Raw genomic sequence first — 14,155 nt, forward strand, 5'->3', positions numbered from 1 at the left:
CCTACCTCCCTTGTCCATCTGTACTTTTAATACGGAATTTCCTATTAGGAAAATTATACAATATAAATATACGGACTAAGACAAACGGGATGTGTGAGGGTGGAGCTATTTGGGTTAATAAGCGATCATAGTTTAAGTGGCTTGACAAAGGCAATAAAGCAAAAATCACAAACTCTGACATGGGTTATTAACTAATCGGTGACGATTGCTCGAAAATTAACACGGGATGTAACAAATCAGTTATAGGAACTATCATTCATGATCACAGCATAAAACAGAACCGACACTTCGTCATTCCCTTGTGTGTCATGATCTTCATTAATCCGTAAATGCGCTTTGAGCCTCAGACATTCAACAGCTGTCCAATGACAGAAGACTGTATGGGGCGAAGAACTACGAGATGAGCATCTCTTTCTATAGTAAATTGTAAAGGAAGCGCGCGGCCACCCTACTAATAAAAGATTAGTTGATGTATGTATCATATCCGAATTGCTTTTGTAGAAGAGGGGAAGAGGCTTTAATAAATGTATATGCCATTTAATAATCTCCTATATATCTAAAGCGTGTCTATGTTACCGATCACCAGTATATTAATCGTTTTCTGGTCATCCAAAACCTTTTAGAGGGAAAAAAAAAAAAATAAAATCAGAAATATTAAAGTCTTAGTCTTTCAGAAAAAAGGTGTCTGATTATTCAAAGCACGGCTCTCGTTTCACATCCCTCATCCATAAGCGAATTTTTGTCTTTCTTTCGTCTGTCTTCATTTTCTCCACATTTGTGATTATTTCTCCATTTATTGGAGGAATCCGCAACTTTTATTTTTTTTTAAAGTTCCTTCTCCATTCATTTTGAGTATTGATTTCTGTTTCTTCTTACTGTTTGCCCTTTCTTGGTGTCCATTTACCTCTTTTTATACAATGATGATAGTTTATTTATATGTATTTTTGGTATAATTTGATTTTATATTCTGTGGAACAGTCTAATTTACCACGATATACCTTTCATGGCCATTATGAATGACTCTCACTCTCTCTCTCTCTCTCTCTCTCTCTCTCTCTCTCTCTCTCTCTCTCTCTCTCTCTCTCTCACACACACACACACACACACACACACACACACACACACACACACACACACACACACACACACACACACACACACACACACACACACACACACACACACACACACACGTCAGCATTTTCAAACTGCCTGCTGGGAGACAACTTTTTTTTATATTGTTTTTCGCCTCGGTGGTGTGCCATCGCTATATGCGTGAATTGCAAGTAAGGTACACTGTAATACGAGAAGCTACTTTGAGTTCTCAGACAAGCCAATCCAATTAGGCCAAAATCCTTGATACGGATGATGATGATGATGATGATGATGATATATATTGTTCTATGCTACAAATAACAAATACGATTACTCTTCTAATTACAGCATTATATTCTTCGAAATACCCGATGTCTTTTTATACGTACTTTTTATATATTTAATATTTATAAAAATCAAGTGGATATTAGATCCAGCATTATTTCAAAGCCAATGTAGAAACTATGAAAGTTTCGTAAAAATAAGTTTACCAGAAAGCTTAATGGAATATGGCCGCTGTCATTTACGAGTGGCCCTAGCGTGGACTAGAAAACATGCACGCTACCCAGGCGTCCATATATTCGCTTTCTAATTTGGTCCATGTTTTAAGGTTTCACTGGTCTGACAGCTGTTTCTGGTCTCTGAGGAGAACTGGTTGGTTCTCCTCAGAGACCAGGCAGAAACCTTAAGAGAACAAAAACTATCATTCCATACTAAGGAACTTGAAACGTCGGAGAGGTGTATTTACGAAACTTTCATAGTTTTCTACATTCGGCTTTGAAATAATGCTGGATCTAATATCCACTTGATTTTTATAAATTTTGCATCTCCGAATTGAAGCCTTTTGGCTCCTTATTTTACAAAATATATATTTAATATATTACTTAACAAATCACTTACTTGTCTGCATCACACTGACTGAGATTTGCGTACTGACGCAGGATATAAATAGCGCATTTCAGGTCAAAATTCTTAGCTAAATTCATAGGCTTTCCTTGGTCTCTTGATTCCGCTTGAGCAAATTCGTCTATGCGATGGTCTAGAGAGTCTGCAATGCGTAAAAGAATCTGTGCCCGTTCTCCAATTGTTTTTATTGACCATCTGAAAAATTAAATGAAATAAAAGTATAAATAAAGCGATACTCATAATAAAACATTTTATAATTATTTTGTTGTTCAGAGATACATTTGTAGCATAAATATATCATATCAATGTCAAACGAAACATCTGTTCATTTATGAGATTGAACTTTAAGACATCACGTTAACGAGGTAAATTTGGGAGACAATTACGTAGAAATTCATGTCCTGTTCGAATGTCTATCTGATTGTGAATATATTGACAAAGGGACTAATTTTGATGAATATTTCTGTTTGGAATCTTTTCCTTAACTTGTGAAGATTTCGGTTTTACTTTTCTGTACGCAATTTAAAGTTAATCTATCAGTAGACGTATTAAAGAATCGCTTTAGATAAAATGAGATTTGGTATTTGAGAATCTTTTACTTAAATGTATTAATAATTTCAATATGAATTTAAGTTGTTTTAAAAATCGGTTTTTTAAGTTAATCCAAATCACTCTACCTGTAGTAGAATTTGACGAAATTTGGTATATGGGATCTTGACTAAAATTCATCAGCATATTTTAGTTTTTTTTTTTTTTAATTCAGCCAAATGAGGCACGAAATATGCTTATGCATGTGTAAATTATTAAATTGAGTTCAAAATTGAAATCCTTTGACAAAATTTAGTAATAATCTGAAATACTCAAATTGACATAGGTGTTCCAACCATATTTTAATAATTTTGGCAGACAAATACCATACTTAAATGATGCGATATCACAGTGTGTCCCGAGAGTTCGAAGAACAAATAGGAGTCAAATGGGCGTGTAAGCAAGAGATTCGTAAGACAAGGATGATGTGGAAGGAATATCGTGTGCATATGGATGATGTCTGTTATGAAAATTATAAGCAGCAGGCCAGAATAGTCACAACTGTTGTACGGAAAGCAAAGTCTGAGTATGAAAAGAAACTGGCTTTGCGTGCTAAAGCCACAAGAATTCTATCGATGTGCTGCAAGAAACAAAAAGAATGAATAGGAAAGAATAACTCTTATAAATGCAGACGGCGTGAGGGTTACGGATGCAGAAGAGGTTGTTCAGCTAATGAGTGCCCATTTTGCCCTCAGGTGTATGAGGACGAGGTATTAGAGCTGTTGCACAAACTGGATAAGAATTCAGCAATAGAGACTGATGAGATATCAACACGTGTGCTAAAAGAGTGTTCAGCTGAACTGGCTATTCCTTTGACCAGGCTATATAATTTGAGATGAACAGGGAAGCTTCTGCAGGAATAGAAAGAATGTATGGTAATTCCATTATACGAGGGTAGTGCAAAGACCGATGTATCCAACTATCGACTAATTAGTATCTCAGTAGTGGTGGTGAAGATTTTGGAAAAATTGGTCATCACTCGCATTCAGAAATGAGTTGACAGTGAATCTCTACTTTGCAATGAGCAACATGAGTTTACTAAGTTTTGCTAACATTCTATAACAATGTTACCATTGGACTAGACAAGGGGGGAATGGATACACCATGATACTTTTGGATTTTGCTAAGGCTTTTGACAGAATACAGCATGGGAGACTCTTGCATAAATTGGAGAATATGGATTTGTATTATAAAATAGCATGGATAAGAGGATGGCTGACTGACAGATATCAAAAAGCCATATGTGGGAATGTCATTCTACAAGATTTAAGATAACCAGTGGTGTATCACAAGGATTAGTGCTTGGTCCACTGTTATATATTCTATACATTAATGATATTGGGAAGAATTTGACAAACGACATACAGCTATGTGCTGATGATGCAAAGATAGGTAGGGTGATCAAGAATACTGCTGATATGCATTACTTGTAGAATGATTTGAATAGGCTGGAATTGTGGGCATGGGAAAATGGATGTTCAATGTCAGTAAATGTGAAGTTATTCACTTCGGCGTGTTTAGATATCTAATGTTGTGTTATATTGGTGGGATTATGCTATAAGAAGCTGGTGAGGCTAGGGATCTTGGAGTGTTAGTAGATAGGAAGTTGAAGTTCAGGGCCATGTAGCAAAGATTGCGAATACAACTCAAAAGATAATTGCAATGTCGAAAAACGCTCACATGTAAAGATAAGGATGTCATTTTGCCTCTTGACAAGGCCTTGATAAGACCTCACTTAGACTCCTGGTTTCCGTTGTGATTCGATATAGTGGAGAGAGTGCAAAGGAGAATGTTAAAAATGATATCAGATTTTTCTCTCAGAGGGTGGTACGTGATTGGAATGGATTGCCATTAGATGTTGTGAGTACAAGCAGTATGAACGAATTCAAGAATAAGTATGATAGCTGGTGGGTGTAGTACGTGGACTCCCTCGATGAATCCCTGATTCTATGGAGGTCTGGTTTAATAATAATAATAATAATGATAATACCAACGTTCACAAGAATCAGCTGCCACTCTCAGGAGTTTCTTGCGGTAGTTAAGTATAAAAGAGTTCATCGTCCTCTGGAAGTCTTTGAAATTTATGTAATATTTAAATGAAATCATGCATACAGCATAGGGAGGACCTGGATTTGAAGAAAAATCTTTTCCTGCAGTTAATAACTTTAAGTGATTCAAAGAAACGTAAGAATATTAATAAAATTATAACTGCGTAGGAAATCAACTTTATCTTGAATCAGAGGCAAAAGAAACTCAAGATTTGATTGGGCTATCATTGCAAAAGAGAGGAGGCAGAAGAAACAGTTGTACAAAAGTAGAGCCGAGTAGAGAAGAAATAAGAAACAGTTATTTCTTGCAGAAGAAGAAAAAGAAGGACAATAATAATGTTTGTTGCGACACTTCTACGACTGAAATAGCAATATCGGAGCAACTTTCATCGACCGGTATGAGGCCATCTTCCTGCTTATTGAAGACCCAAGTAGTTAGAAAAAATTCCATGTTTGGTCTTTAAAGAAGGGTTTCGAACTTATTTAAAAATTGAATGAAAAATACAAAAAACATTTTTAAATTATAAAAAATCCTTTTCCTGCCAACAATAGAGATGTTGGAAATAATGTCACAAGTTATATTTTATCATCAGTTAAGATAACCGATCAAACATCCCTCCAAACATATTTAAAAGAGGTGTCCTAAAAGAATCATGGCCATTTGAAATCTCTCTCTCTCTCTCTCACACACACACACACACACACACACATTTTGTTTATTTATTTCATGTTCAGGAAACCCTGCTCTAGAGACAAACATGGAACTTTGTTTTCATTAACAAACTACCTACTATAGTATGGGAAAAAAAAAAAATCGCTAAGTATAACGATAATGATTTTTGCAAGAAAATCAATAACCGGCATAAATAATAAATAATTTTTGAATAGAATGAAAGATTGTTTCCGAAATGACACAGAACGTCACTGCAATCGCCACCTAAGATTGTTTCAAACGAGTATCGTTTGGCGTTAATGTATGAACTTTTGCGTTGCTTTACGTCTACAATGCTGCAATTAAAAACTTGCCTAATAAAGTATAACAAAACAGGTAAGTGCTAATTTATGTATGCTAATAAAATAATAATAGAATTCATCACAATAATTCATATTTTGATTATTAAATATGTTAAATATTTGAAAGTGAAAATGACATACTTTTTAAAAGCTCGTTTAGCTGCTTTTATTGCTTCTTCAACTTCTTTGCGCCCACTATCGGGAACTTTTGCACAAATTTTATTAGTAGACGGATCATAACTTTCGATAAATGCCGATGATGAGTGATATTTGCCATCAATGAAATTTTGAATTACTATAACCTCACTGTTCATATTCTGTGAACTGAGTAACGATTCGTTAATCGCGCCACTTGTTAAAATACTTAACTGGACCGGAAATTAATTTGCTTTCTTTTATATATCCAGACTTTCGTCAATAGCTTGTTATCAAGTTTCTTCTTATCTGAATGTGGTCGTAAATTTTAGGATCGCTTTTTTTTTTTTTTTCCCACTGAATAATTTATGAAGATTTGTGAAAACTCTTATAGATCTCTCATGGATTAAGAAGAAACCACTTAGATTTCTAAAATACAACTCGAAGGTGACCTCATTTCCTAGTTAGTCCTAGTTTCTATCAGTACTGATGTAACTTAAGCCGTAATGTTGTTTATTTTGAAAGTACCAAATCATTTTTTTTAATCTTACCACAAGAAGGATTAATTAAAGATTAGCTAAGCGATACTTGTGCTGCATACAGAACAAGGCTGTTTTATGAAAGTTGCAGAACAAGTCAAGCTCCTGATAGAGCACGATTAAGGAATCTATGGCACACCACCAAGTTAGCACACAGCGCACACTGTTTTCTGAAATCTTTTTACTTAGCAGTTATACGATATTAATCCATGCATAATCCATAATCCAAATAGGTCAACAGAGCATTGATTCCTCTGAAGGAGAATGGAGACAGAAAAATCTGTCGGCTTCAACCATGGACGCGCGCTTATAATTGATAGTCATACCACTTCTTTTCAGAGTTGAGATTTCCATACCGTTTTCAGAATGAAAATGAAATACAACTACGTCATACAAATTGAATATTTGAATATACATATACGTCATGACTGCTAAGATGAGGATCAAAATATCATCATATTCGATCTAGACAATTGCAACTAGGCAGTTCTAGATCGAATATGATGATATTTTGATCCTCATCTTAGCAGTCATGACGTATATGTATATTCAAATATTCAATTTGTATGACGTAGTTGTATTTCATTTTCATTCTGAAAACGGTATGGAAATCTCAACTCTGAAAAGAAGTGGTATGACTATCAATTATAAGCGCGCGTCCATGGTTGAAGCCGACAGATTTTTCTATCTCCATTCTCCTTCAGAGGAATCAATGTTCGTCGCAATAAACCAAAGAATTAACCCATCATACCATTTATTTTATTATATATTTAAGATAATTGTTTTTGCATCTTGTATATACAATTGTATATCTTAATGTGTAAATATCTGTCTGTGCAGACGAACTGAAAAGCAATTTCTCATATTTCTCGTTTTTATCTTTTTTCTTTTTTCGTCTCTCTCTCTCTCTCTCTCTCTCTGTGTGTGTGTGTGTGTGTGTGTGTGTGTGTGTGTGTGTGTGTGTGTGTGTGTGTGTGTGTGTGTGTGTGTGTGTGTGTGTGTGTGTGTGTGTGTGTTGTAGATATTTCATTGAAACCAACAAAAAAACTGGCATTTCCTTAAACCTCATTCTGTAATTTTACGTAGTTATTTTTCGACATAACTGCGTCTGCTCTCCAAACACCTTCAAGATCGAAGCTTGAGTGAATTACGATGGATTCTGCCTTCCTTTGATGGAACATCTTCATATCATCTCGTCTCGCAGTCTGACAAATGTTCAAATGCTCTTTCATTTTCGAGAAGAGATGGAAGTCAGAAAGAGCCAAGTCCGGACTATTAAATGAATAAACAGTCCGGCTATATGTAGTGAGTGAATTTAGGGTTTAAGACAGTGAAATCAAGGGAATGGATCTCTGCAATTGTTTGTGCGCTTGTATCCACACGAATTCTTCGATTTCATGCTTTCAATTTTTGCAAAGATCAAAACGTTGCCCTCATCCAAGTTAACAGCACAGCGCGAGTCGGCATGGATTCTGAATCAACTGCTGCATGTCTCCGATAGTAATAACCACGGTTTTGCGCTAACAGGATATACATTTTTTGGACTTCTTTGTTTGTGCTGATGAATCCTTTTGCCATGACACAATGTCTTTTACTTTCAACTGGACAAGATGCACCAGCTATTGTCCACGGCTACAATGAAGAACAAAAATTCGTCGTATTCTCTTTCATATTGCATAATTGCCAACAGCTGCCTCTGATTCACTTTCTCAGTGAACATTTGGGAACTCATCTTGCACACGGATTTCAGGAATTGTCTCTTGCACTCACTCACGTTAAAGGCCAGCTTCGTTTTGATGTTGACTGCTACAGAATGGCGATTCCCTTTGATCACCTTATCAATGCGATTGTGGTGAACCAGCTTGTTATGCTTTATAACTGATTTATTTATTTATTTTATTTTTATTTTTTTATTATCGTGAATATACAGACCAACATCGAACTCTATTCACCGTTTGCATAAATGCCTTCATTCGCCAATGATGTCAATCGATAGAAATATTTTCTGCAGTCAGAAACTGAATCAATGTATCATGTATGCTGTTTGTTATTCGCTAACATTCCTCTAAACTGCGCCAGTTTTTTCATCTTTAATTCAGAGACTTCTAACGGCAGAACTGTAAAATTCATACCAACGAGAAAGCTTAGTACTCAAAGGTGGCATTACTTGTCATCACGGCTTCGTATATATAAAAATTCACTAGTAATGTCTGTTCGTTAGGCCTTTTTTTCCGTACTTTCCATTTGAAATGTATCTGAATCGCGATAAATACAAACAGACCTTGAAATCTTATCAGAAAAAAAAATTTAAAAAATCAAAATTTGGCATTAAAGAAAATTAACAGGCCATCCTTTCATTACAAAAATGCCACTTTTTAATTTATAATATTTGAACATTTGAAAGTCAGATAGTAGATTTCTACCACTTCCGTCAAAGATAGCTGAATCATGTTCCCATGTTTTCGTTCAGTCTGGAGACAGCACCTGGTTTCTTCTAGAACGGAAAGAATTGCCTTGGGCCTAATCTAGTCACTACATCTTACAATACTGACACCAAACATTGCAACAGATCTTGCCTGCCTTGGTCAAAACTAGTTTGCGGATGTCAAAAGTATCGCGACACCTACGAAAGCTGTCAGTTCTGAAACGGAAGATATGTGCAACGGCTTATAATTGCCAGCCGGCTGCTACCCAGATAAGTAGTTGTACAACTAATGTAAGGAAAGGTCATACTTTTTTTTTTTTTTTTTTTTTTTAATTTACGGGAAGCATCCACCGAATACAGGCAAAAAGTTCTGATGAGAGTGACATATTTTGCTGGGGAGTGCCAATGTCTTGTAAAAATAAGACTTCCTTTTAAATCATCTGCAATACTAAGAGCTAAATTAGGTAATAACATGACTCGTGTCAGATACCATCACTTTTCTGTGAGTAGTATATTATGAAAAGTGATAACGAGTGATTATTATCACAGAAGCGTAATTTCCAATTGCAAGAAAATATGAACGAATCCTAAAAATCTTTCATGTAAATGAAATAAAAAAAAAACTTGCTTAAAAATCTTGAATACATGCTGACTTATGATTTGAATAACAGATGTATGGATGCTCGTTCTGGTTTTATAAATTTCTCCATTATAGAATTAATAATTTTTTAAAAGTCATATTTGATAGACATGTGAGATTGACTATTTGCAAAGGGCGTTAATATATAAAGTGAATAATTCATATTAAGAGATTGACTGTTTTTTTGTTTCCTCAGGTAGCTTTGACAAGATACTTTTGAGAGCATTTGCACTCCTGCTAATAGGAAATTTATAATGCGCTCAGCGATTAGAGGTTGGGAACAGAAAGAGCTTATTGTCATTTAATTTGAATAACCGTAGACTGATCCAATGGGGATATTGAAAAACGACGTCGTTTCCAAAGAGCGGTAATAGATAGAATGAAAGAAGAGAAAGAAACACTTCTTCTTCACTAAAAGAAAGAAGCACTTCTCCTTAAGGATGGATCGTATTCCATGGAACATCCCTCGATGTGCATATACACAAGAAAAAAATTCCAGATTCTTAAGGTGTGGGGGGGGGTAGTTTGTTTGCAGTTGCAATTTTCTTGTCTTTACTAGTAATAGTATACTCGTCAGATTTCAAACTTCTCCGAATAGGATAGCTATAAAAATCCTATCCCGTTAATTACTGATTTGTTGATAATTAATATTTGTGGCAAATATTCTCCAGCAATAATCTTCAGTTTTAGTAAAATGCAACATAGGGCTGTCAGAGTTTGTAACATTGTTGATGTTAAATTTCCTAGTTCTGTTTTTGGCAAAGGTTTAGCATTGAGAAGTTATCGTTAGTCTAGAGTCTAGACTCTAGAGCAGGGGTCGGCGGCCAGCGGGCTGCATGCGGCCCAAACGTGCATTTTTGGCGACCCATAAAAGGCTGACCATACTTACATGGCAAGTGGCCCGTATGTTGAATTATTTAAATATTATATTTTATAATATGAATAATAAATTAAAAATAATTTGATACCCGATACTTCGTGATATCGCCCTGCAACTTGGCGCGAGTCAACCGTGTCAGGTCATCATGAGTGGGGTTAACAAAGGCGACTTCATCCGACGACAACCAAGATTTTGGCGCACTTTTGCAGTCGCGTTCCCTGGTCAGTCTTATATATTTGTTCAAAATATATAAGACTGACCAGGAAAGCATATTCAAGATGCAAGGTATTCATAATGAATCGGTTGAGTATAAGGAAGTTACATAACTATCGGATAAAAAATGTATTATGTCTCTTGCATTTATGGTGGACATTACAACGTACCTTGATGAACTTAATTTGAACCTGCAGGGCCAAGGTAAATTACTAGCAGAGCTCTTTTCTGACATAAAAGCTTTTGAAGGCATACTATGTCTGTTGCAGAAACATATGATGGAAGAAAATCTACATCATTATATATGTTGCAAATGTTGCAAATCTGCATCTGCAGTTGGATGACAAACACAAAAGGAAACTTTTGTTGGTATCATTGAAGATTTACAAACGGAATTTTCAATAAGATTTGTGGATTTTCATAAAAATAGCATCGAAATGCGATTATTTTTGAACCCTTTTAATGTCGACATTGATGACGTACCAAACCAACTGCAGATGGAAGTTTTGGAATTACAGCACAATGAAACATTAAACGCATTTTCGTTAGAAAATATCCAACAATTTTATCGATGCTTACCAAAAAATTTGAAGGATTAATTAGTATCGCAAAGAAGATGATAGTCGCATTTCGAAGCACATACATTTGCGAACAAGCATTTTCTACCATGAGTTTTAGAAAAAATAAATTGTCTTCTCGACTGACTGATGAAAATTTGCATGCTTCGATTCGCAAATGTATGTGCTTCGAAATAAAGTATAGATATAGATAATCTGGCTAAGGGAGAACAATCACAAAAGTCACATTAAGCAGGGAGACACGCACATGTTGTGATGCATAAACTCTATTACTTTGTTTTTACGTGATAATAATTTTCATTGAGTTTCATTTTCATGCTTGTTTCATATCTCGTATTTTAAATATTTCTGCGTTTTTTTTAAGATTGACATAATAAAAATTAATAACTTAAGTATTTTTTTTCACTCACTATTTTCTCTTTATTAAACGCTTGCGGCCCGATTATTAAAAATAAAAGCTGAATGTGGCCTGTGAGCCTGTAAACGTTGCCGACCCCTGCCCTAGAGCATCGGTTCCCAACCGGTGGTACACGTACACCCCCCCCCGGGGGTACGTGCTGGGCGGTTCAGGGGTACACGAAAAATAATCAGTAATGGGGAAAAAACAAGTAAAGTCCACTATTTTGCATTAAGATAGGCACTGAAAAAAAAGTGTCAGTATTTAAAAACAGCTATTTTAAAAACAAGGGGTACAATTTATAGAAATGGGTTTAAAAGGGGTACACAAGTGGAAAAAAGGTTGGGAACCACTGGTCTAGAGGGAAACGCTAATATAATCAGATGCCTCTTTTCAAAGTATCTTGTAAATAAAATTTCTAATGCAAATAGAAATGAGCTATAAGGAATACTTTTAGAAAATAAGTTTTCTGTTGAAATGATCGGAACATCAAATACGTATAAATAGTAGATCATGAATTGATCTTCATTGTTAGATCAAGAAGGTCACCCATGTTGCCAATATACACTCCATACTTTGTCTTAAAAGCCGACTATGTAATGCATATCCTTTGGATCTTATGCGCTGTACTCCATTATTCACGCTTTGGACCTAATAATGTATACCTTTTGGGTCTTATTTGCTTGAGCCCATTATTTCAACTCTGCTTTTCCAACTAGTGTTTCTCTCCCAGCCTCTTTTTATGTCAAGATATGATGTCTGAGATAAAAATTAGAATATCATGAATTGGATGTAAAGAGGGAAAAAAATTGAGCAGAGTTCATAAGTTCATGCACATGTTGCATGAACTTATGAACTAAACCATTATTGCCTAAACCATCCTGCTGGTTCTGAACCTCTTCCTTCGAGAGGTTCATTCAAAGAGGTCAAATTTATTCAGTTTCGTATTGTAGGAGAGATGCATCAATGCTTTTCAGTTTCATCAGTTGAAAAGTAATTTCACACTTTCTGTCAATGGCTCTGTGCATTGTCGTAAAACGCAGCGAGACAAGTGCCGACAAACGTCTTCGTTTGTAACGCAGTATAGGTCGCAGTGATGCTGAACGAACGAGCAGCGTACCTTGTTCACACGGCTTAATTCCTGCTCTGAATTGTTTCGGTCATGAAGACCGTTGATAACGTCTCTCAGTACTCTGACATTTCTGATCTTCTTTCTTATTCCTTGGTTCTCGTGAAACGTGGCGATGAACATCCTCGTAGTGATGCAGTTAAATACCTGCGATCAATCAAGGATCACTTAGGACAATGAGACTTTATCCACGCTAGTCTGCATATTGAATATGTTCTCTGTCTGGTTTGCATGTTTCCGGGAGGAAAAAACCGTGCCGCCATCGTATGATACCAGCAAATCCACCTTCGCATGAAAAAGTCAATGATTATGACCCTTCTTCACTGCTCTATAGAAGTACTCATATTTCTGTTTTTGTTTTCTTTAATTGATTACAAGATCAATCAACGGATGTAAACCATTAACGCTGCTGTCTTCTACAAAACAGTACAAATTGCTATCATTAGTTATTTACCGTGGAGTTGCTGCTAATATTCCCTTAATCCGTACAGGTATATGACTGATTTCCAAATTGCGGTACAGTATTTATGTAATTTACATGTGAGCTCAACATAGTAAGCGGCATTAAAAATTAGAAAAAAATCAATCATAAATAGCATTCTGAAATTGCTCTGCAAGCCCTTAAATTTTAATTAATGATTCTGTAAAGCAAAGCCAAGTGTCTGATTTAATAATACAATGCGTCTCATTTTTCCAGTTGTTTCACATCTCAAGTTTCAGGAATCCAATCGCATTTCAAAACACTGAAAAGTTTTGATAATAGAACTTGCTGATTAGTTTTTTCAAGTGCTACTTGGATATGCAATATTTGACATAATTCGGGTTAAAATTTATTTTTAAAACGCAACTTCAAAAAATTGTGCAATTTATTTCAAAAATGTGTGTTATTCATTTGGGCGCTTATTTGCGACATGAACTTCTATTAGGTATTTAACTTTTTAATTGCCTTTTGATAATAAAGAGACTTAAAAGATGAGATGCACATTATGGTGAAAGGCGATTTAATGATTTTTTAAAAATTTTTATCCAAAGGCATAAAATTTTTAAGCAAAATCTTATGAACTTTCTCTGGGAACAACTCGAAACTTTTGCTTTCAACTTTTTGAACACATTATGTAAAAATGGCATTTTGCCGTTACCTGTCTGAAAAATGTAGTTTATCCTTCGTTAAAAGTGCATAATTACTTCTATCAAGATGAAGTTTTCACACCTCATTGCAAGGCTCATCTTATAATGTTTTAGGAAAGATTTCCAAGATACTCGTATAGTCATTAATAAAAACTTCCTATTTAAAGAAAGATAGACTCTTTTTGCGAAATATTTGTGATTTCCCCCTCCCTTAAATGTTTAGTTGTCTTTTTTTTATTTTTTTTTTTAATATTCATTATGCTTTAAAAATCACGTGATCGCCGGATGTCATTTTATAGGATCCCGGAAAAGTCTTTCGGATCTACATCAAGCGGCAAAGTCAGCATGGAGTATTGATATCCATGAACTGCTATTACTGTGAATATCATTCGTACTTGCCATATCTTGAGACTTCTATTTCTTCTTCCAAAACGTCTCAA

General features: G+C 35.3%; 1 protein-coding gene across 1 annotated transcript in view; it reads right to left on the minus strand.

Annotated features, from left to right (window-relative positions):
* The window catches only part of LOC150093827 (2-aminomuconic semialdehyde dehydrogenase-like), a 32,128-nt gene extending 26,163 nt beyond the window's left edge, over positions 1 to 5,965 (minus strand). The window contains exons 1-2 of the mRNA XM_090412525.1: positions 5,793 to 5,965; positions 1,996 to 2,196 (exon numbers count right to left, since the gene is read on the minus strand). Of these exons, the coding sequence (XP_090268651.1) occupies positions 1,996 to 2,196; positions 5,793 to 5,965 (374 nt within the window). The remainder of the gene's footprint in view (positions 1 to 1,995; positions 2,197 to 5,792) is intronic.
* Between the last annotated feature and the right edge of the window lie 8,190 nt (positions 5,966 to 14,155).

This window comes from Typopeltis vanoorti, chromosome 23, assembly GCF_054136105.1.
Source record: "Typopeltis vanoorti isolate ZY-2024b chromosome 23, IOZ_Tvanoo_1.0, whole genome shotgun sequence".
Lineage (NCBI taxonomy): Eukaryota > Metazoa > Arthropoda > Arachnida > Uropygi > Thelyphonidae > Typopeltis > Typopeltis vanoorti.